Raw genomic sequence first — 20,790 nt, 5'->3', positions numbered from 1 at the left:
GCACCACCGCCGCTACCAGCATCACCGCCGCTACCAGCACCACTGCCGCTACCAGCACCACCACCGCTACTAGCACCACCACCGCTACCAGCACCACCACCGCCAGCAGCATCAACACTGGCAGCACCGCCGTGCCCTCGCCCTCACGGGAGCCACCGCGCTTGGGCGCCACTCACTTGAAGTGGAGGTCTTTGAAGGTGAAGTGCGTCTCCACGATGCCCGTGGTCTTGACGCGCGTGCGCAGCACATCCTGCTGCGTTGGCACGTAGTCGGGTCGCGAGATCCGCTCCAGGTCGTTGAGGTAGCTGCGGGGGGGGGGGGCAAGGGGGCGGCAACGTGAGATTCCAATAGAGCGCCATCGGTGAGCGCTGCCAACGCATGGAATGCGTCGTCCAACGATGCCAGTTTCATCCATTCGCTGGCGACGTTTCACGAACTCACGCGACGTCGCTCCTTATAGCCCTCAACTGGCCCAGCCCGGCCATACAGAACGAGAATGGCTGTAACGTTCTTACCCGCCCCTACTAGACAGTGGTGAAAAAGAGCTTCACAGCTCATCAGATTCCTCCAAAATGAATAAATATTCGGATTCTGAAAAATGCCGACGCAGAATACACACGAGGGGGTTCTGTGGGGCCTTGAGCGAAAAGGATGCAACAGTTACATAGGATTCACCGATCGCACATCCGATTAGCACGGTGGGCTACGTACGGTACGAAAGAAGTTCAACATACGCACATACACGTGCATGAGAACGTACGTTTTTCGATTCGTGTGTTGTTATATAATAGGTTCACCTGACCCATGCAGCTGCTGGTGGCCGCTGCATTCAACATCAACGTTAAACAGAGAATCAAATGTTTAATCGAACCACGGCGACAAATTATGGCAATTAATATAAAAAAACGCTAGGGTGCAGTATCTTGAGCTTGTTTGTATACCATTGCCCAAGCAGGAGAGGTGTTGTAACAATATGGCGATTACAACCACTTCCGAGTTCCTGAATGCTTGTGAGAGCCAAATTTAAGCTTGAAAAACAGTGCATTATGAACTATTACAGGCTCTGGTCTTACCACAACATCATAGTCAGAGACTGGAAACAGAGCATTGAAATATGGTCGCGTCTGTAATTTAACACAGAGGCTGGTAGTGCCTGTTAGCTTTGACATGATTTTAATGAATTGGACCGCACGCATCGTTACCCCTACTTTGGAGAAGACGCCTTTGGTTGGGATGATTTAAAAACTTGAAGCACTTTTAAGTTTTAAAAGAGAATCTTGCTTCCACTCACCGCCGAAGCTGAGATAATTACATTTTACCTTCAAGGAAGAGTCAGACTTAATGAGGCTCATCGCATACCTAAAACCCACCATCACGAGCAGTGCTCATAATCCCCTGCCGCACAAAGTCCACTGAAAGCCTTCCAGGGAGATCAATTGAACAGTCTTTTTTTGTTTTACGCCGCTGTGTTAATGCATCCGAGGCAGATGGGGAAAAGCTTCCATAAATGCCATGACCTCGCCGCGTGGAGCATCTGGACAGCGAGTTTCGCGGCGCATTAAGCACACGGCGAGACGCATTTGCGGGAACACCTTTGTGTGCGGTGTCATTAAGTTTGTCCGAGGGAGCGGTGCGCGCATGACCACAGGTGTCTGTGAGCCCAAGACACACAATGTAATGCCCACCTTATGGTGATCCGCGTGAACACGTGGGGCTACAAAGAGGCAAACACGACCACCTGCTTCTACTCAGCAGCAGCAGCAGTCCTTGTGTGTGTGAGAAGGTTTGAGCACGTTCAATTAAACAAACATAAAAAACAAAATACGAACAAAAAATTGGGCCAATTTAAAGCTTGCAGATGGCCGGGTTATAAAAATGTCATAAAACGGGGCGCAATTTGCCACGATGAAAAAAAATATATATATCTATTTTGAGAGAGGCCTTTGCCAACGTCAATGGCGACGGACGCTATCAAACTTAGGTGAGGTGCAGACGCACACGTGGAAGTCGCAGGTGACCCAGCTGCCAGAGAATTGCTCTCGGTAGTTCAAGTTCAAGCTCATTTATTAGGCATAGCCCTGTGAGCCATTCGGCTCTTGGATCGGGTGCAACCGCAACAAACAAAAAACATGAACAAAAAAACATCTTACAGTGAATATGTGACTGAGTGCAAATAGAAAATCCAAGAAAAGACAGCAAAATATTGCAGAAAAAACACGAGGATAGACAGGATGCTTGAAGTTCACCTTTCCCTCCTACCCCAACCCACCCACGTTGCATAGGATAAGCGGAGTTCTGCTGGGCTGCGATTATGTTAAATCAGTAGCATCCACTGGCGACTGATGACTCAGTGCGGAGCCGACTGATTGTGCGCTCCTGTATCTAGAGGTTCCCACCATCATCGTAATCGGCATTTGTGTCCTCCTGTTCAAGAGAGTAATGCAGACTCAAAACTATCAGGATTTCGTCCAAAACTTGGGTGTGTCTCGTAGCCATATCGAGACATGTCGTGGGTGTCTCAAAGCCATATCTGGAAAATGTTGAACACGTCTGAATTTCTGGGTGTGTCTGGCCACCCACAACACCCACGCAGTGACTGCTCCTCTGGCCTTCCTTTCTCTGCTGATATTGACCGCTATATATGGATGGTGTAATGTCGTGAGCTGCGCAAGCAATGCAGCTTTCGTAAACAGACGTGTCCTGTTAAACGGTGCTTTAACTCGAGGTCAAAAATACGCGTGTGTGATATTATGGCAAGTAATGCAGACGATCGCGCTCATTTTTCTACGTTCTTCTTTCTATTACGCAAGAATAAATGGCAACGAAGAACCAACACAATGCACGTTTTTTATCAGTTGCTTTGTACAGGCGCCAAAGGTCCAAGACGGGGAGTGGACAGCAACAAACTGCAGTCGTGAATGTGTGAGAGATACGAGCGAACGCTGGTCTTCACTTGAGCGAGGTTACATGAACTTGGGGGGGCAAAGAGACGATGGGAAGAAAGTCGAGGGAAGAAGCAGCAAGAGAAGTGGTTGTGATCCGCAGAGTGGTGAGTGAGTGAGTGTGTAGTTGTGACCTGCAGTGTGGTGGGTGAGTGTGTAGTTGTGACCTGCAGTGTGGTGGGTGAGTGTGTAGTTGTGACCTGCAGAGTGAGCGAGTGTGTGGCTGTGACGTGCAGTGTGGTGAGTGAGTGGTTGTGATCTGCAGTGTGGTGGGTGAGTGAGTGTGTGGTTGTGACATGCAGTGTGGTGGGTGAGTGTGTAGTTGTGACCTGCAGAGTGAGTGAGTGTGTGGCTGTGACGTGCAGTGTGGTGAGTGAGTGGTTGTGATCTGCAGTGTGGTGGGTGAGTGAGTGTGTGGTTGTGACATGCAGTGTGGTGAGTGAGTGAGTGGTTGTGATCTGCATTGTGGTGGGTGAGTGAGTGTGTGGTTGTGACATGCAGTGTGGTGAGTGAGTGAGTGGTTGTGATCTGCATTGTGGTGGGTGAGTGAGTGTGTGGTTGTGACATGCAGTGTGGTGAGTGAGTGAGTGGTTGTGATCTGCATTGTGGTGGGTGAGTGAGTGTGTGGTTGTGACATGCAGTGTGGTGAGTGAGTGAGTGTGTGGTTGTGGCCTGCAGTGTGGTGGGTGAGTGAGTGTATGGTTGTGACCTGCAGTGTGGTGGGTGAGTGAGTGAGTGAGTGGTTGTGACCTGCAGTGTGGTGGGTGAGTGAGTGAGTGAGTGGTTGTGACCTGCAGTGTGGTGAGTGAGTGAGTGTGTGGTTGTGACCTGCAGTGTGGTGGGTGAGTGAGTGAGTGGTTGTGGCCTGCAGTGTGGTGGGTGAGTGAGTGTGTGGTTGTGACCTGCAGTGTGGTGGGTGAGTGAGTGAGTGAGTGGTTGTGATCTGCAGTGTGGTGAGTGAGTGAGTGTGTGGTTGTGACCTGCAGTGTGGTGAGTGAGTGAGTGTGTGGTTGTGACCTGCAGTGTGGTGGGTGAGTGAGTGAGTGGTTGTGGCCTGCAGTGTGGTGGGTGAGTGAGTGTGTGGTTGTGACCTGCAGTGTGGTGGGTGAGTGAGTGAGTGAGTGGTTGTGATCTGCAGTGTGGTGGGTGAGTGAGTGAGTGGTTGTGACCTGCAGTGTGGTGAGTGAGTGAGTGGTTGTGACCTGCAGTGTGGTGGGTGAGTGAGTGTGTGGTTGTGACCTGCAGTGTGCTTGTGTGAGACGAAGCTGATCTGGCAGACCGAGTCCTAGTTTACACCAGTGTTTTCATGACCCAATTTACAAAACTCGGTAAACTAACTTCACGAGATGCTGCTTGTCCCTTTTTTTCCCTCTTTTGAAAATCCAACGTGTCCACACACAAGGCCCTTGCCATTTGCTGTGTACACAGCACCTTGTATCTTTACGTGCACGCGCACATGCATATTATTGCCAAGGCGAAGGTCGACGAACAAAGAGGCAACGGACTCGATGGCAGAATTACGGCTCTCTGTGGGGGCAAACAGCCACAAAAGCGCAATCTGGCAATGTCGCCACCTGCGCCTGTGCTCCCACACGGTGGAAATAACGCGTACTCTGCGATTAAAGAAAAAATAGGCCTCTCCAGAAGGACCGCCGAGCTTACGAGCGCCACTGGGCCACGTCCCAATCCTTGATCGAACCACCCCGTGCGCGATTGAACTTCGGCAAGAAGAGGAAACGCAGCTTCCTTCCCCCCCTCCCCCACGGGGGCTGGTGCCAGATGCGAGTGGCAGATTGACGCACACTTCCCCAAACGCAAACACAGGATGCGCGCGCGCTCACGTGCGCGCACGCGCCGCTGCCTCCCCGCGCGCTGTGCCACCACAGAGGCACGAGGCGGCCGAAGATTCCACGCGCATCCGTTCGGCCTTGTGGAATGCCCTGGCCCCAGTGGCGCTGGAGAGCGCCGCCTGTTGTACTGCAAGTTGCACAGGGCCCCGTAAGAAGTGGGGACAGCTTGGGGAGGGCCTTCATCCAGAAGTGGACCGATCACGGCCGATGACGATGACATTGCATTTGTGTTGGTTGGTTGGCATCGTGCGATGAGACGAAAGGCATTTGCAATTGGGAAAGTCTCATGGCGAGCAACGCGTCCGCCTTGCGTGTAAGAGAACGGTCCCTGGGAGACGACTTCACAAAAGGGGCTGCTGAAGTCACTTGAAGAGACTGCACCATTATTCACACTCGGTGCACACCTCGCACTGCCCTGGGTGTTATGCAACACCAGGAATCGAGCACGGACACACACATTGCCACACGTTTACCACACACATTATGAAACCTCTGAAGCTGTTGCAACTTTTAAATCATCTAGATTGAAATCTCATTTCTTTAGAACTGCTTTCTTTGTCCTTCCCCACATCTCCAATTAGCATGGTTGGCTACGCGCGGTGTGAAAGAAGTTCAACATACATACACACACATGGCGCCACTCAAACCCTTCCCCGTATTAAAAAGCGTGCAGGGGTTAAGAGGTCGAAGTCAACTGCACCCTCACGCATTGAAACACAGACCCACGTTCTATCGTTGGGGTCGCAGTGCCGTATCTGCAATGCCGCCTGAGGTCAAATCGCCCCGAATGCCCCCGATATCGTCAGACAGCTGGTTTAAGCCTGCTTTAGTTCTTCGATGGGAGAGTGCCGGCTAATGCCAGGTGTTGTAGGGTTTAGGCTGCAATGTGGCCAGAAGCTGGTAGTATATCAATTAATTCTTGAATCTGTGTGCAGCTGTGAGTCACCCACTCCCCTATACTTACATCGGTTTTCTCCTGGTGCTCCGGTTTTGTCCGACATGACCGCCAACACCGAGTAACAGAACTGGCCCAAACACCCCAATGTAGCAACCTCCTGAGAGAAAAAATAAATCGCCCTGCGATTCTGCATGGCTTTTCTGGTTTAAAAATAAATAAAAAGGCCATTCTTACTATTACGGTATTATTATTATTTCATCATGAACATCATTTCTGCACACACCCTTGAGTATGCACACTGCTGGCTCAGCTGGCGCTGTACTGCAGCCCCCATCGAATAAATAATTATAATTTAAACACAGATGGAAATGTACTACAATTGTAAAATTAATCAGCTCAATACAGCCCCTTTCCTTCATTTCCTCTTTATACATTTAAATCTAAAGATAAAAACCACAAAACAAAATTACTTAGCCAAATTACATTTTTGTTAAATGCCGCTTTTATTTTCTGATATCGCATTGCTGTGTGCGCCAATCAGCTCCACAGCACTGTGGAGGGTTTTCCCGGTAGTTTGCCGCGTGTAGCTAATCTGACGTCCTTTCCGGTTGTACCATGTATCGTTGGGCACGATGTCCGATGTTTCGCTCCACAAGCTAGCGGGAAGCTTTTTAGGGGAACTCAGTTCCCGATGCTCTCCCGGCACGTGGAGTAAACTGTGAAGACACCGTGCTGAGTAACAAGCGGTAAAATCTGAAAGCACATCGGAGCGCGACAGCATGTTTGTCAATTAACATGGTTGGCGATGTATGGTACGAAATAAGTTCAACATACATACTTTACACATCTCAGGATACAAGACTTGAAGGCCCAAGTGAACCGTTATATCGCGGTACACCTCAATGCCCTCCTTTGCGACAGCCTCGGAGTCTTTTGTTGTTGTTGTTCAGGTGCAATGCAATGCCAAAATGGCTTGCAGCCATTTATCTCAAAACGGGATTTATTTTAAGCACGCCTTGGCTACATCACCTACAAAGCTGCAAGCCATTCACAGCATCCAGTGAGAATAAATACCTCAGAGTGCAATGGGCACGTTTCCCATTTTACCTCTCAGAGTGCAGTGAGCACGTGTCCCATTTTACCTCACACAGTGCAGTGAGCACGTTTCCCATTTTACCTCCCAGAATGCAGTGGGCACGTTTCCCATTTTACCTCAGAGTGCAGTGGGCACGTTTCCCATTTTACCTCACACAGTGCAGTGGGCATGTTTCCCATTTTACCTCAGAGTGCAATGGGCACGTTTCTAATTTTACCTCCCACAATGCAGTGGGCACGTTTCCCATTTTACCTCCCAGAATGCAGTGGGCACGTTTCCCATTTTACCTCAGAGTGCAATGGGCACGTTTCCCATTTTACCTCCCACAATGCAGTGGGCACGTTTCCCATTTTACCTCCCAGAATGCAGTGGGCACTTCTCCCATTTTACCTCCCAGAATGCAGTGAGCACATTTCCCATTTTACTTCACGGAGTGCAGCGGGCACTTTTCCCATTTTAACACTGCCACCGTTGCACGATGTCGACTACTTCTGAGGCAGCTTCAGTGGGGCTTGCAGCCTCGTGTCAGATACCCGAGCCGGTCAGAGCACCGAGCCGGTACGATCGCGATATGCAAGGTTCAAACCCACTGTGGCGATATGTTAACTACCCCGCCAGGTATACAGGAGGTCGTGCATGTTTCTTCCCGTGGTCGTTGTGGATTTTTCTCCGGGTCCTCCGGTTTTTCGCTCCACTTTTTTAAACAATGTGCGTTTAGAGTATTTGGCTGCTATAAATTTTCCACGTGATAAGCCACTTCGTTGAGCTGTCACTTGTGATAGCCAGGTCGCTACTGAAAAAGAGCTATGTAGCTCAGTGGCCCTTGCCTGGTCAAATAAAAATAGTTTAGTTTAGACTCGGGAAGCCATTCTTGTAACTGAACCAGGATCTCAAGTGCAGGAAGTTGATGGTCTTAGCCCTGCCACCGATGGCTACAAAATGTCATTATTATAAAGAGGGCATTGAACTTAATACAGCTATGTTGTGGTCCTGGAAATCAAACGTCTCGGTTTGATTGACATCCGTTGAACACTATTTGCAGGGCATATAAAAGGTGTGCTGTTTCTAGCGTGGCTTTAAGGGGCGTTTTAAAGGGACATCAGCAGCATTTCCGTGAGATCATCTATCATGGATGTTTCCGAAACACGCTGGTAGTCACTGTGAGAGTACCGAGTGGAAATTTCACCACCTCGTGACACGATACAGATAGCCTAATTAGAATACAGTTGGTAAATAAATAAAAGGCCAAGAGCATTATTTTAAATACTAAAAATAACTTGCATAATAATGCCAATTATTTATAATAATGGCAATTATTTCACCAGGAAAAGCCTCACTGGGTTCACAGATGTTTTCATAAGGGTAGTTTTTTTTTGGCAAAATCCCTTTAATGAGTGTATCGCTTGCAAGAGGAAAGCGGAGAACGTGGAGAAAATTCACTCGTACAACGAAAATCCACACGTACAAAAAATTTCACACGTATAAACAAAATTCACACGTACAAAGAACAACACTGTGGCGTTGGAACGAAAAGGGTAAACATTAGGCAACGTTTTGGGCTATGGACCGTCTTCACAGCACGCAGAGACAATCTACATCTGTTGGCTCTCGATCTGTTCTGAAGAAGGGCCATCGCCTGAAACGTCACCTGTCGTATATTTGATTTATTTTAAAAGCAATGTTATTGACGAATGTGTTGAGTTTTTTGTTTTTGTTATTTATCTACCACTGCCAACGCAATATCACCAAATAATTAGGGAATACATTAGTAACCTAAGTTTGTCTTTAAAGTAACACTTATTTATGTATCCAACATTATCCGACACTGTGTAAATTACTTCTCGAGCAGTAGAAATACTGTTCCAGTTTTATATACGCCATTCAGCAGAAGCATCCGGAAAAACAGCTTTTGTTTACCCAAGAAAGCCTCACTGAGACTCATTACTTTTTCAGAAGGGTCCTGCCACGTTTTCACCAGGAGGGGGGTGGTGTTTGCTCCATATATATAGCATTTAAAATGAGTCATTTGTAGGTAATATATTTAAAAAATTACAAATTTCGACCATGACTCTGGAACACAACGGCATAGTTGTGCGAATGATCCCACTGGGATCTTTAATGTGCGCTGTAAAGCAGACGGCGTGTCGCATTTTTACGGTTATTGGACGGCGCGGTATTAACCAGGGCGACCGCTGGATTCAAACCGTGAACCTCTGCAATGAGTGGCGATCGCGCTACCGCTGGGCCGCGTCACCGCCCCCTGCAAGCACCGAAACCTTGCAGAACAAGACGGCGATTGCCAGTCTTCTCTGCCCATCAGCACCGGGGTTTAAAAGTAGGTCCCCTTCCTGCGAGGCTCGAAGTCAGAAGCTCAACAGGCTGCATTAGTACCCAAAGCCACACAGCCACTCACCCACAGCCTCCTGATTCATCTGCCCTGCTCGTCACTCCACCAAGCCTTTTAAACAGTCACACTTCCATGACAACCAGATTTAATATATATGCGGTATACATGAAGGGTAATCCTTCAATAATCCACGATTCGCTCCTCTGCAGACCGTGAATATTAACGGGTGGTGGCTACAACCCCTGCATTTATATTGTGCTACATTATTTACCCATTTATTCCAATGTCAAATAAAGCCTGACTTAACCACAGCGTAAATCAGATCGGCCAAGCAAAGGTGCTCGCAATTTCTACAAATGATCGCGATCAGAAGCAGAGAAATTCGCACCAAAGAACATTGCCCATAAACTGCGTCAAGCATTTCAAGTCAGATTGGCAACTATTGTAGTATACCGCTTCCGTGTACATTGCACGAAGCCCATTCTTTCAATGCAGCAGAGGGCACATTAAGCTTCACTGCTGATGAGACCCAAAAAGGTCAAACGCAGTCAGATTCCACAATAGCCCACTCTGCCTACATTTTCCATTTCACCTCGTGTGTTCAGCCCTTGGTCAATAAACTGCCGGATGAAGGCCTCCCCATGCTGTCTTGGTCACGGGAAGTTGTTTGACCATACTTCCCCATGCTGGCCCGCATGGGTTGGTAAATGGTGTGCGCACAAGACCTGTTCCATTATAAAGTCACATGATTGTGTCTTTTGTAACGCATTGCAACAGATTTCCTTTCATTCAGAGATGCGGAACACCGTGGACAAAGCTAGAAGGCAGCCAGAACTGGCACAAACAATTGTCAAAACTGTGTGGTCCTATATTGGGATGTTTGGCAAACTCCATGAATGAGTGTTCGTACACGGAGTACCCTGACAAAAACTCACCGTGCGAGGGAAGGGTGCAACACTCTAATCCCCATACAGATTGAAACAGATGGAGACGAACCCACTTGCTGTACTGCCATCTCTTGGTGAGCACGGAGACGGGAAGGGGTGTTTGACATACATGTGAGTGATCCACCAGTGCTGGAAGGCAGGCGTGCACCACCGCCGCCCTGCAAACATCACTCGCCAGGAATCGAACTCAGGTGGCCGGGCTCAGGATGCAATGGGCTTCCACGAAAATAAAATCGCGAGGTTTTTCTGCCGTTAGCTGATAGCGCGCGTCTTCCTTTTGCAACTGCGAACTGAGAGATGCTCCTTCCGCACTGTATTCTGTGCAACCGCAGTAAAAATATACGCGGCCTCAATGACCACACGATCGTTAATTGCATTTATTTATCTCGGATGTTTTGTAACGGGCTGATTTTTTTCTCCGTACGAATGTAACTTTCACGCACTGCATGTACAAACACACATTAACACACAACATACAGTACACACAAGCACATGTACATTACACAACCATGAAAACACGCATGCATAATCGTTTGTGTATATATATATAAGCACAGTACATATAAATTATGGATAATTATATAATTGCATATACAAACAACCCAGATGCTTTTTCACCACTTAAGGGCATCGGGCTGGAGAGGCATTTACACAAGCTAATACCTGCAGAAGGCAGTACATACAGTACATACAGTAGGTTACACAAGTACAGTATTTACGTAGGAGTGTATAAGCGAATTATCACAGGTGATGGTGACTGTTCTGATTTGTGCACGTTTTAGATGTTTCTGTGTCTTTTGGGTTATTCCAAGTCCGCGTTTCTTTCCGTACTTTTCAGCTTCTTGATCCACAGTCGTTGTCAAAGCATCAAGTGTTTAATCTGTTTCAGAGCTGCCGTTATGCACGGATTGAAAACTTCCCCCTCGCAGGCATAATGCCAATTCTGCTTTTAATTTCCAAAAATGCAGTTGTCTAAAACCATTAAATCCTGCCCTTCTACACAGATTTATTTCACCATTTTCATCCCAGTCTGCCTTCAATCGTTTTTCAAAACAAAGCCAGCAGGTGGAGAGACAACGCCCAAGTATATCAGAAGCCATCGACTATCCACTGCTGGATAAAAGCCTCCTCACACTGTCCCCATCCCCAAGCGCTCCAATTCTGCTGCCATCCATCTCACTGCCACGCACGATCTGATCACGCCGCACCATCTCCGTGGTGGGCATCCCTTTAGGTGACGTTCTCTCCTTTGGATGCCATTCCATTCCCGGTCTCAGGCGTGATCCGATCTAGCAATGTGCCCTGCCAGAGCTCATGTACTTTTCTTTCATTGTCAGTGACGTCATCTCTGACTTGTGTTTTCACCCTGATTCATGCCCTCCATTTCCTGTCCCTTCGGTGTAGTTCCAAGGGTGCATCTCTCATCCATCATATTTGTACGGGGTCCAAGAAGGTAAGGTACCTACAACGCACCCGGCAAGAGAGTGTCTTGCAAAGACGATCCAGTCTTGCTGGGCTAGCATCGCCGTAGCCAGGTACAGGGGAGAGTGCGAGTGTCCAATGAATAGCTCTGTCAGCGTGACCCATTCCCGGCGGATGAGACAGTGAGGTCCAGACTAACGAGACACCTGATCCATCACCCTCTGTGCGCGAGCAGCGGAGCGCCGCGGTGTTGATCACACCACTTACGGCGCAGCGGCGTCACAGCGGCGTCGCGTGTGGCACAGAAGGGCAGTCTTCAAGATTGCCGACACTTAGCATCAGCAAAACCACACCGCAATTGTCAGCCTAAATGCAACTACACCCACTGGGATGACTGTAATGGGGGAAGGCTTTTATCTACTTTAAATAGCGCACATTACAGTCTTCATCTGGTTTGTATTTGTCGTCTGTCTTTTTGTCCTTTTTCTCATTAATTTGTCGAGGGGTGGTGGGCGGTTTCCCTCTTGGCCTCTGAATCGGCACAAGGGGCCAGGTGGGGAGGCCCGAGGGTGCACCACAAGCCTCGGCACGGCACCGCGGCCAGGCAGCTAATCGTGGATTAAACGGTACGCTTACCAAATGCCCCCGGTAACTTGCTTTCCAGACACACACGTCATTGGAATCGTTCCTGCCAGATGCCACTTTTACATATTAATTATTGTCTGAATAATATAGCGAACGACAATACTGCAGTAGTGACTTTGATAATAATATACACCGAAGTGGCAAGAATGCGCCACGGTGGCGAGATGTTAATTACCTCGCTTGGTATACAGGAAGTCATGGGTGGAATCCCAACTCTGACGCCCGTATATTAGGAGTTTGCATGTTCTCCCGATGGTCTCATGGATTTTTATCCGGGTCCTCCCGTTTCTCACTCCACATTTAGACACGTGCATTTAAGAGTATTTGGCTACTATACATTTCCACATGACAAGTCACTTCATTGAGCTATCATTTGTGGCCAGGTCGCTTCTGAAAAAGAGCAATATAGCTCAGTGGGCCTTACCTAAGCATAGCAAAATAAAAATAAATTGTTTAAATATCATTTTCAGTTCTTCGTCAATCCACTGCTGGATTGGTCAGTGTAGGTTTCAGAACAGCAGATCACGACCGGTTGACATCACTCACCCATGGCATTAGCCGTGGCCTGAAACCCAGGCTCAAGGCACAGTGAGATAACCACCCTGTCATTTCTCTCTATTGTTTAAAATGGTATATTTACTTTATTAAAACGGTGCTTTTGTGAACCACAACAAAAATGTAGTACACTTTAATTATTTAAAATAAAAGTTCACACATTATAACTCAATTATCCACAATGCGCCCAATATCTCCTGAGCTTTTAAAAGTAAAGCAGGCTTGAACCCGGAGGGTAATTGGATGAGTAACACGCGTTATAGGCTGCTGTGAAGCAACGTTTGTGCAGCAAGTCTCATTGCTGTTCTGCACTTCCATACTCTCCCGTCTACCCTGCCCGCCTTAACCAACCGGCACTGACAAAGCGTGGTGAAGTACGGTCGAATGATCCCGACGAACCAGCACGGTACGGAAAGGGGCCTCAGCCAGCAGCGGATCAACAAGACGGCACAACATGTGACGTGGCTGCATGTCGAGGACGCTTCCGCGGATATCTCCTCGTAAAAGAAGAAAAAAAAACGCGCAAAACGGACGAGCGCTTACGCACGGCGTCATCGGGTCACGCCAGCGCGGCTCATTAGGCGTTGCGCGCACCTGTGCGGCGCTAATAGGCTTCAGGGCCGGGCTGGCTCGTAGCGGCAACACGGAGCGGCCGGGCCCTGCACGCGCCATCGTCACACGCTGGCGACGCGTGGGCCAGGTGTGCTACCGGAGAGTCTCTTGCCATTCCGTATTGCGGGGCGCTGGGGTGTCCCTTTTGAAGCGGGTCGCGTGCGACGGACTCAAATATAGCAGCACCGAGGATGACGTTGATTCATTATTTTTCACAGATGTTTTGCACGTGTCGCAATTCACTCAACTATTTCTAAAACTAAATAATTCATATTTTTCCAGGTAAGGCCCACTAACCCCCCCTCCTTCCTCGCCCTCCCAACCACGGCGATTCGATGGATTGCCACGATTTGTTTCAAGAATCCCATTTTCTTCACCTCCTTTTTGTCATTCCGTTCATATTGTTTTGCCTTATTTTGGGCCCTTTCCATGGTTTTGCTCGCTCCGTTAGCCTCAAGGTAACGCCGGCATGCCACTTTGCACAGGTTTTGTAGGAATCGTAAAACTATTTATCTGTGCACGGACAATTTGCACGTATTATGAAGAGCACAAATCTATTTTCATCGATGCATCGCCGCACGGCATGCCCAATAGCCATGTAACAACAACAGGAAAAAAAAACGACGGGCTGCAAAAGATTAATTCAGATATTAAAACACACACACGTGGCAAAACCACAAACATGCAAGGACAAACATCGTATTGTTAGTCGGGTCAGCCTGCCCCAGCGAGTATTGTTGGCGAGCACCTGTTGGTGGCAGCCATGGCAAACGACACGGTGGGGAGATTACAGCTAAATCTCAGGACGGGCGCGCAACCTATTGTATTGCAAGTGCCGGTGTTGACACAGCCCAAGAACTGCACGGATCTACGGTGTGTTTTCGGGGTTCGCACCGGGTGCTGTTCAGAACGATGTCCGACGTTTTGCTCCCAACGAAGAAGCTCCCAGGACGTATAAGCGAAACGTGGGACGTCGCGCTGAACAAAACGCGACACGTCCTGACAACACGTTCAGTAGCTGTGCGGCACAACTGTGATAACCTATCTCCCCCTCGCTCATAGTAAGTACTTTACAAGTACTAACTGCCAGTGATGCTCTGGGTGAGGAATACAATGTGGTTTGCTGTTACCTTGCCACACGACCGTCCTCCATAAACGCCAGGCATGGAACGATGCACCATTTCGTCAATTATTCAGCTCACGGGATGCGCATACAATTTGTGACAGGTGCGAATGGATTATTCCCAATGTATGCAAATGATATGCAAATGATATGCGAATGGAACATTTAGGCGAACGGAGCAGGGAGAAGAAAAAAAACCTCCGAAGAAACGAGACAGAAAACAAGGAGAATGAATAAAAATAGAGATGATTACAAATGCAAATTGTTTGAATTGAATTACAAGCCCTATATATATTTTTAACATTTTCTCAAATCGTTGGGAGGGGGAAAGTGAGGGAGTGGTGGGTGAAATTGTTTTTGTGTTTAGTTTGTTGTCCTTCCACCGCACCTCCGATTAGCGAGGTTTGGCTACGTACATTTGCGAAGGAAGTTCAACATACAGACAAGTGTAACACATGGTTAGCTTGCAGTCAGGTGGAGGGGAAGAGATCGCAAAAGCACAGAGCCCCACGGACATCTGAGACGACTGAAACAGGACAGAAAGAGGGACACGGCAACATTCACCCTTCTCCCGTAACAACACAATATTGCAGACACTCAGCATCACGGTACAGTGCACTGGCAAGTCAATTATCATCGCAGTTTTCTTGCCACGACACTGAACAAAACGAGCACATACGTTACTGTCGCGAGGGTGACGCAGGGATGCAAGGAAGTGGCAATGGGATAAATAACAGCTGCGATGAGTTCCGTGGGAACGTGGATAATCTGGAGAGATGGAGGCGCGCTAATACAGATCACATTTCTGCGATAATGGAATCATCTGTCTGGACTGAATGGAATTGCTCGCCAAAAGTGAAGCTAATTGCAGCGTAAATATTTATCTAACAGCGGACGGATCTCAATCTTCTTAATTATTGCAAATTAGGGTGCAGTACTTAAAAAATTAACCCGTAAAAACTAAGTTTTTCACTATAAATCCTTTATATGCGTGGCATCGGTTTTATTTTATTATTCATTTCTGTTTTTCTTGAGTAAGAGTTTCATTTTTATCACATTGGTATTTTTAATTAAATATGAAAAAAAATTTTTCCTAAAAAGTGGAAAATTTTGGAATTTTGTTTTCACGAAAATAAATTGTCATGCACAACGAGTCTGTGTGCAAAATGTCAGCTCGATTGGATCACGGGAAGTGGGTTAAAAAACGACCGAAAGATTTGCACGGTCGTAAGCGCGCAAGCAAGTGAACTTAATATAAAGGATTTAAAAATGCAACAACATTAACGACGACGATGGCAACGTCACAGTGCGAATGGCAGAGAAGTTAAGGTTGCAATATAACCAATTGCAACACAGGGGGTGGATAACGGAATTTCAATAAAATTAATAAATAATTATTCTTCTGAGCTCTGTCTGATCAGAACATTTCTTTAGACTGGAAGAATCTGATGAGCTATGAAGCTCTTTTTCATAGATGTCCAATAGGGGCGGGTCGTCATTGCTATGTCGATCGTGAGAGCTGTCTCACCATATTGCACCACGCTGGTCAGTGTGGGTTGATGAAGGGAACCTGCAGGATCTAATGGGTATCTCTCACTGCTAATGTTAGCCATGACTGAGGATGAAACTTATTTGGCCGCTATACGTCCGCATGATAAGTCACTTCGGAAAAATAAGCTAATAGCTCAGTGGGCTATACCTGGTAAAATAAAAAGAGGTGATAAAAAATGTTAGTGATTTGCTTACCTTTCCCATACTTTGCACTCCTATTATGTTTTTGTATTTTTTGGTGTTGTAACTTTCTGACCCACCCCTACTGGACATTTGTCAGCAAAAAAAGAGCTTTATAGATCATCGGCTTCCTCCGGTATAAATAAAGATTCTGATTCTGAGCTCGGGTCTCTAGCTTCATAGCGCAGTGGCGTTAAACACTGCACCCACCCCCTGTGTTCCACCTCTTTCAATCAAATGAGCCTCCACAAAGGTTTACAGTGGTTCTCGTCATAATGTTGAACATCTCCAGGCATAAAAAAAAGATGCTAACACTGCTGCGGTGCAGCAGTGGTGGAGCAGCGGTTCGCACAATTGCACTACAAACCTGGTGGCTCAGGTTTGATTCGTGGCCACGGGGTAACATCCTTGGCGAGTGACATCTGTACTGGCGGTGGGGGAGGAATTACATCACGCAGTGGGGTGGCAAACGGCTGCAAGTTATTAAATGTGTAGTGGTTTAACGCGCGTCAAGGGGGGTAATTGTAAACACGCGTAAGTTGGGGACAGTGGGGACGTATCGGGACAAACAGGTGTTGCTGGGGGACAACGGCCGGACGGAGACGGCTCGTTGGGTAATTATGGGATGCAGGGCAGTGATTGGCCGGTTGTTGTTGTCAGGGACAAATGGTGGCGCCAGTAAGTCTGGGAATGGGAGCAGGTGGCAGCGGAGGCCGAGGGGCGTCGGGGAGACGCTGGTTAATTAATTGGAAATTAATAGGGACGGGGATAAATACGGGAGCATGAGAGTGAGACGGGGAGTTGTGCTGGGAGCTGGATGGAGACGGTCGGAGTAAAAGAAGAAGATATGAGAAATAGAATAGGGTTGCGGTGGAGCAGGAGAAGAAGAGGAGACGAGAGGAAGGATAGGCTAGCAGTGGAACGGGAACGAAAGAGACAGTCGGAGTGAGACAGAGAAGCCGAGAGAGAGCGACAGCTGGAGTGACGCCGAGGGAGAGCGAGGCGATCGAAGACGAGACAGGCGAAGCAGAGAGGAGAGTCGGGGGAGAGAGAGACGGAGAGAGAGAGGGAAGAACGGAGCAAGCGAGGCCGGCGGAGCGCGGCGAGCGAGCAGAGAACGCGCTGGAGAGTGGGTGGTGGAATGTGCTGAGTTTGATAAAATAAAGTAACGACGGAAAAAGAAGAAGTTGTCCTCGTAAAGTTCAGCACTACATTTGTACGGCTACATACAGTACACACAATAACATATACAAATAAAACGCCCGCCAAATATTGCTCAAACGCCGCAACCCCATGCACACATTTCAAATCAAACTGTTTGCGGGTTACACAATAAAAAAACCCCCAATGTTTATGATGGGCATTCAAGGTAATCAACTGCTGAATGATTGTATACCTTGACATGCCGCGGCTGTCAATCTATTAGGAGAGTGTTTCATTACATCTCAAAATTCCTTTTTTGCGAGTGATTTAGCAAATGGGACCTGGTCACATTTCCATACGTCTTCTGAAATTGCTTTCAGAGTGTTGGCTTCCGGCTTTTTTCTTGGTGCTGGTGGATGGGGGGGGGGGGTGTCATATTGAGTACAAGTGGGATCTACAAACAATTATCCTCTTGACAGCCTATATACGTCTTTGTGTGACTCATTGGCCAAAGTGACAGAACGTTGCCGCTGCGAATCGTCAACGGCACTGACGCATTTACCGTTGCCAGTCCGGCTTTACTTAAATCCTGATTGCAGTGACAAATGACTCTTTGCCTATTGCTAAAAGGTGAAACTAAATAAATAACTACACAAATACATCAGCAATGGCGCTCGAATGCTGGAGAGGCATTCGCGCGCCACTTGACATTCCGCTCATGGAAATTCAACGCTACAAATGTACTTGGTTGCTGCTGCATTGCGAACAAGAAGGTGGGCCCAAGCGTGGCAGGACACATCGGGTTATTTACTTTATTATAACACTGGCATTAAAGACATTTTAATGTTTCATTCTTTAGGTTAATATTTCATTATTCATCAATATTTAATGATAATAGCTATAATTTGTGGTCAGGTCGCTTCTGTCCAAAAGGAGCTATATAGCCCAGTGGGCCTTACCTCGTAAAGTTTAGTTTTAGTTTAATATCTATTTTTAATATTCCTTTTCCAGGTGACGTAAAGATGGAAAGAAGGCGAACAAGTTCAATTCGTTTTTATGTATGCCAAATAAGGCAGCTGTAATGTAATAAAGAGTCCTAAATTCATTTCAAAAGAGATATCCATGCGTGCATCATTGTTAATGGAAGGCAGTTTGTTAAATTAAATTAAATAACCAGGTGTATCGTGACTTTTGGACCTCCCTTTATAGTTAGTGGAGGTGGCTAAGTTACTCAGGGGTCAAAGCAGTGACCCGTCACTGCCGGCCTCCTGGGTTCAAGTCTGGGATTCAGCTACCTGCGATTAAACCTGGTTCTCAAATATAGTGAGGTCAATTAAAAAAAACCTCATCATATTCAATATGGATTTTCAAATAATTTGTCTAAATTCCAGTTCGATTTGGTTTCCACGCCATGGTTATTTCTCTGGCTGCCCACAAAGTGTGGTGCCCATTGTACGGTTAAGAGGCTCCTTAAAGGGATCTCAGAAGCAGTTCTGTAATATCAGCTTCTGAGGGCCACTCTCTATTAGTGTGTGACGCATGACCTGGTACCGAGAGCACAACTGTAATAGGAGTCGGGAAGAAAATAAATAATGATTACAAAAAAAATTAAGAGCACATTTTGCTTGATACAGTACAGGCACTGCTTGGTACAAAAGGCTTAGCCCATTCCGTGGCAAAGTCTTATAAGCCCGACCAGGTGTCACAGTGTATTACAACATCCCAAGCGTCGTTTCGTTCTTTTATTGCGGCAGTCTGGACGACGACGGAAACGTCAGCCAAGTCTGCCATTTATGTCCATTGGTGGCGGTAACTTTCGATATTCTTTTACGTCCGTAACGAACGGACGTCCACAGAGCGAGCTTCGAACCTACGTCACCACGGCTGCTGTTTTGACCTCCTTGACTGTTTTGACCTCCTCGACTGTTTTGACCTCCTCGACTGCTCAGGGCGGCGCGACGTTTTATCCGTACGCTAATCCCAAACCCTGCGTCCCCCACAATTAACGATCCACGAACGCCCATGACACCGGTTCACATTTGCGATCGCTTTTTTCCGTTATTCAAACAAGCAGGCAAATTAAATAATGTTAAAGTAGTTTCCTGATTTTGTTGTTGTTACAATATTCACATCAACCAGCAGTTTGATATTCAATTCCGTGTGAAATGTAATTAACCCCGGCTCGTAATACAGTCCTCTAGTTCCAAACTAGCCCTGTACTGCTGCTCCTGCAGTACTGCTGCTACCACTACTAAAGTTACGACGACTGCTGTGGTTACTAAGGCCACTGTGCTACTGCTACTATTATAACTACTGATGCTCATATGACTACGAATGCTAAAACGACCATGACTACTGCTGCTAATCATGCTTAAACGACCATGATTACTTTGAAAACCCATCTCTTTAAACCGGCTTTCCCCCCTCTTTAGTTTGGTCGGTGGCCCTGGTTGTTTATTGTTTCCTGATTTCCATGCATTGAACATTGTGATCCTAGGATGGAATGCGCATTATACATTTCAATTATTATTATTGACTACTGATGCTAATGTAATAACAGCTATAGAGGGTTCACGTGGGGATTGGCTTGCCGGTCCTGCTTGTAGCCAATAAGGGTTGAGATAGGGACCATGGCCCAGGCGTGATCACGACAGGTCATCAGGAGTGATTGGCCTAGCCATTCGGGGCCCCAGCTAATGGGGAGCCGGATGAGGGGCGTGGTCCCGGGATTGACAGGGAACCATCGAGAATGGTCGAAGCTGTCCATGAACGATTGGCTGGGGGAACCACGTGACGAAGGTATTAAGAGCGAGTGAGAGAGAACGATCGAGAGCAGACTGAAACTGAGAAGAGCAGGGTCACGCGCGGACGGGGGCTCTGGGTGCCACGTGCGCGGTGGGGACGTAGTGCGAAGTCTGTCCTCTCTCCGTTGTCTGCCAGCAACGGAGAGTGAGTGAGCAAAGTGTATTGTGGAGTGGAAATAAAAGGACTGATTCCGAAGCCGTCTCAAGAAGGATTATTACACTAATATTAATAGGACCACTGCTGCCACCACTGGCTGCTGCTACAGTACTACTATGACTACTGCTGCTCCAAACACCTCCGACTTCTGCTGATACTAATATGGTTGCAGCTACTCATACAAATATGACGACTTACACTGGTACTAATATGACTCACATTACTCCTAAAAAACTGTCCTTGTAACCACTGCTCTGATTAGCACGGTTGGCTACGTACGGTGTGAAAGAAGATTCATATTCTTAGGTTTTTTCGGTAAAGTCACGTAGGTAAAACATTAAAATTAATAAAAGTAAAATAAAATAAAAATCACAACGTTTTGGAGGCAACACAAGCCTCCGTCTTCAGGTGGAACCGTCACAGCCACGACAGTTTTAATGTTTTACCTACGTGACTTTACCGAAAAAACCTAAGAATATGAATCCTTGCAGTCACGAAAGCGTCAAATCTAGGTGTGA

At 47.3% G+C, this 20,790-nt stretch overlaps 1 protein-coding gene across 3 annotated transcripts in view; it reads right to left on the bottom strand.

Moving 5' to 3' along the window:
- Positions 1-20,790, bottom strand: part of GNAI1 (G protein subunit alpha i1) — a 122,679-nt gene that overhangs the window by 19,480 nt on the left and 82,409 nt on the right. For all 3 annotated transcript variants that reach the window (XM_078598808.1, XM_078598809.1, XM_078598810.1), the window contains exon 6: positions 177-305. In XM_078598808.1, the coding sequence (XP_078454934.1) occupies positions 177-305 (129 nt within the window). The remainder of the gene's footprint in view (positions 1-176; positions 306-20,790) is intronic.

This window comes from Lampetra planeri, chromosome 11 (genome assembly GCF_965212315.1).
Source record: "Lampetra planeri chromosome 11, kcLamPlan1.2.h2, whole genome shotgun sequence".
Taxonomy (NCBI): Eukaryota; Metazoa; Chordata; class Hyperoartia; order Petromyzontiformes; family Petromyzontidae; genus Lampetra; species Lampetra planeri.
The sequence above is the reverse complement of the archived record's forward strand: the minus strand, read 5'-3'. Positions and strand labels throughout refer to the sequence as shown.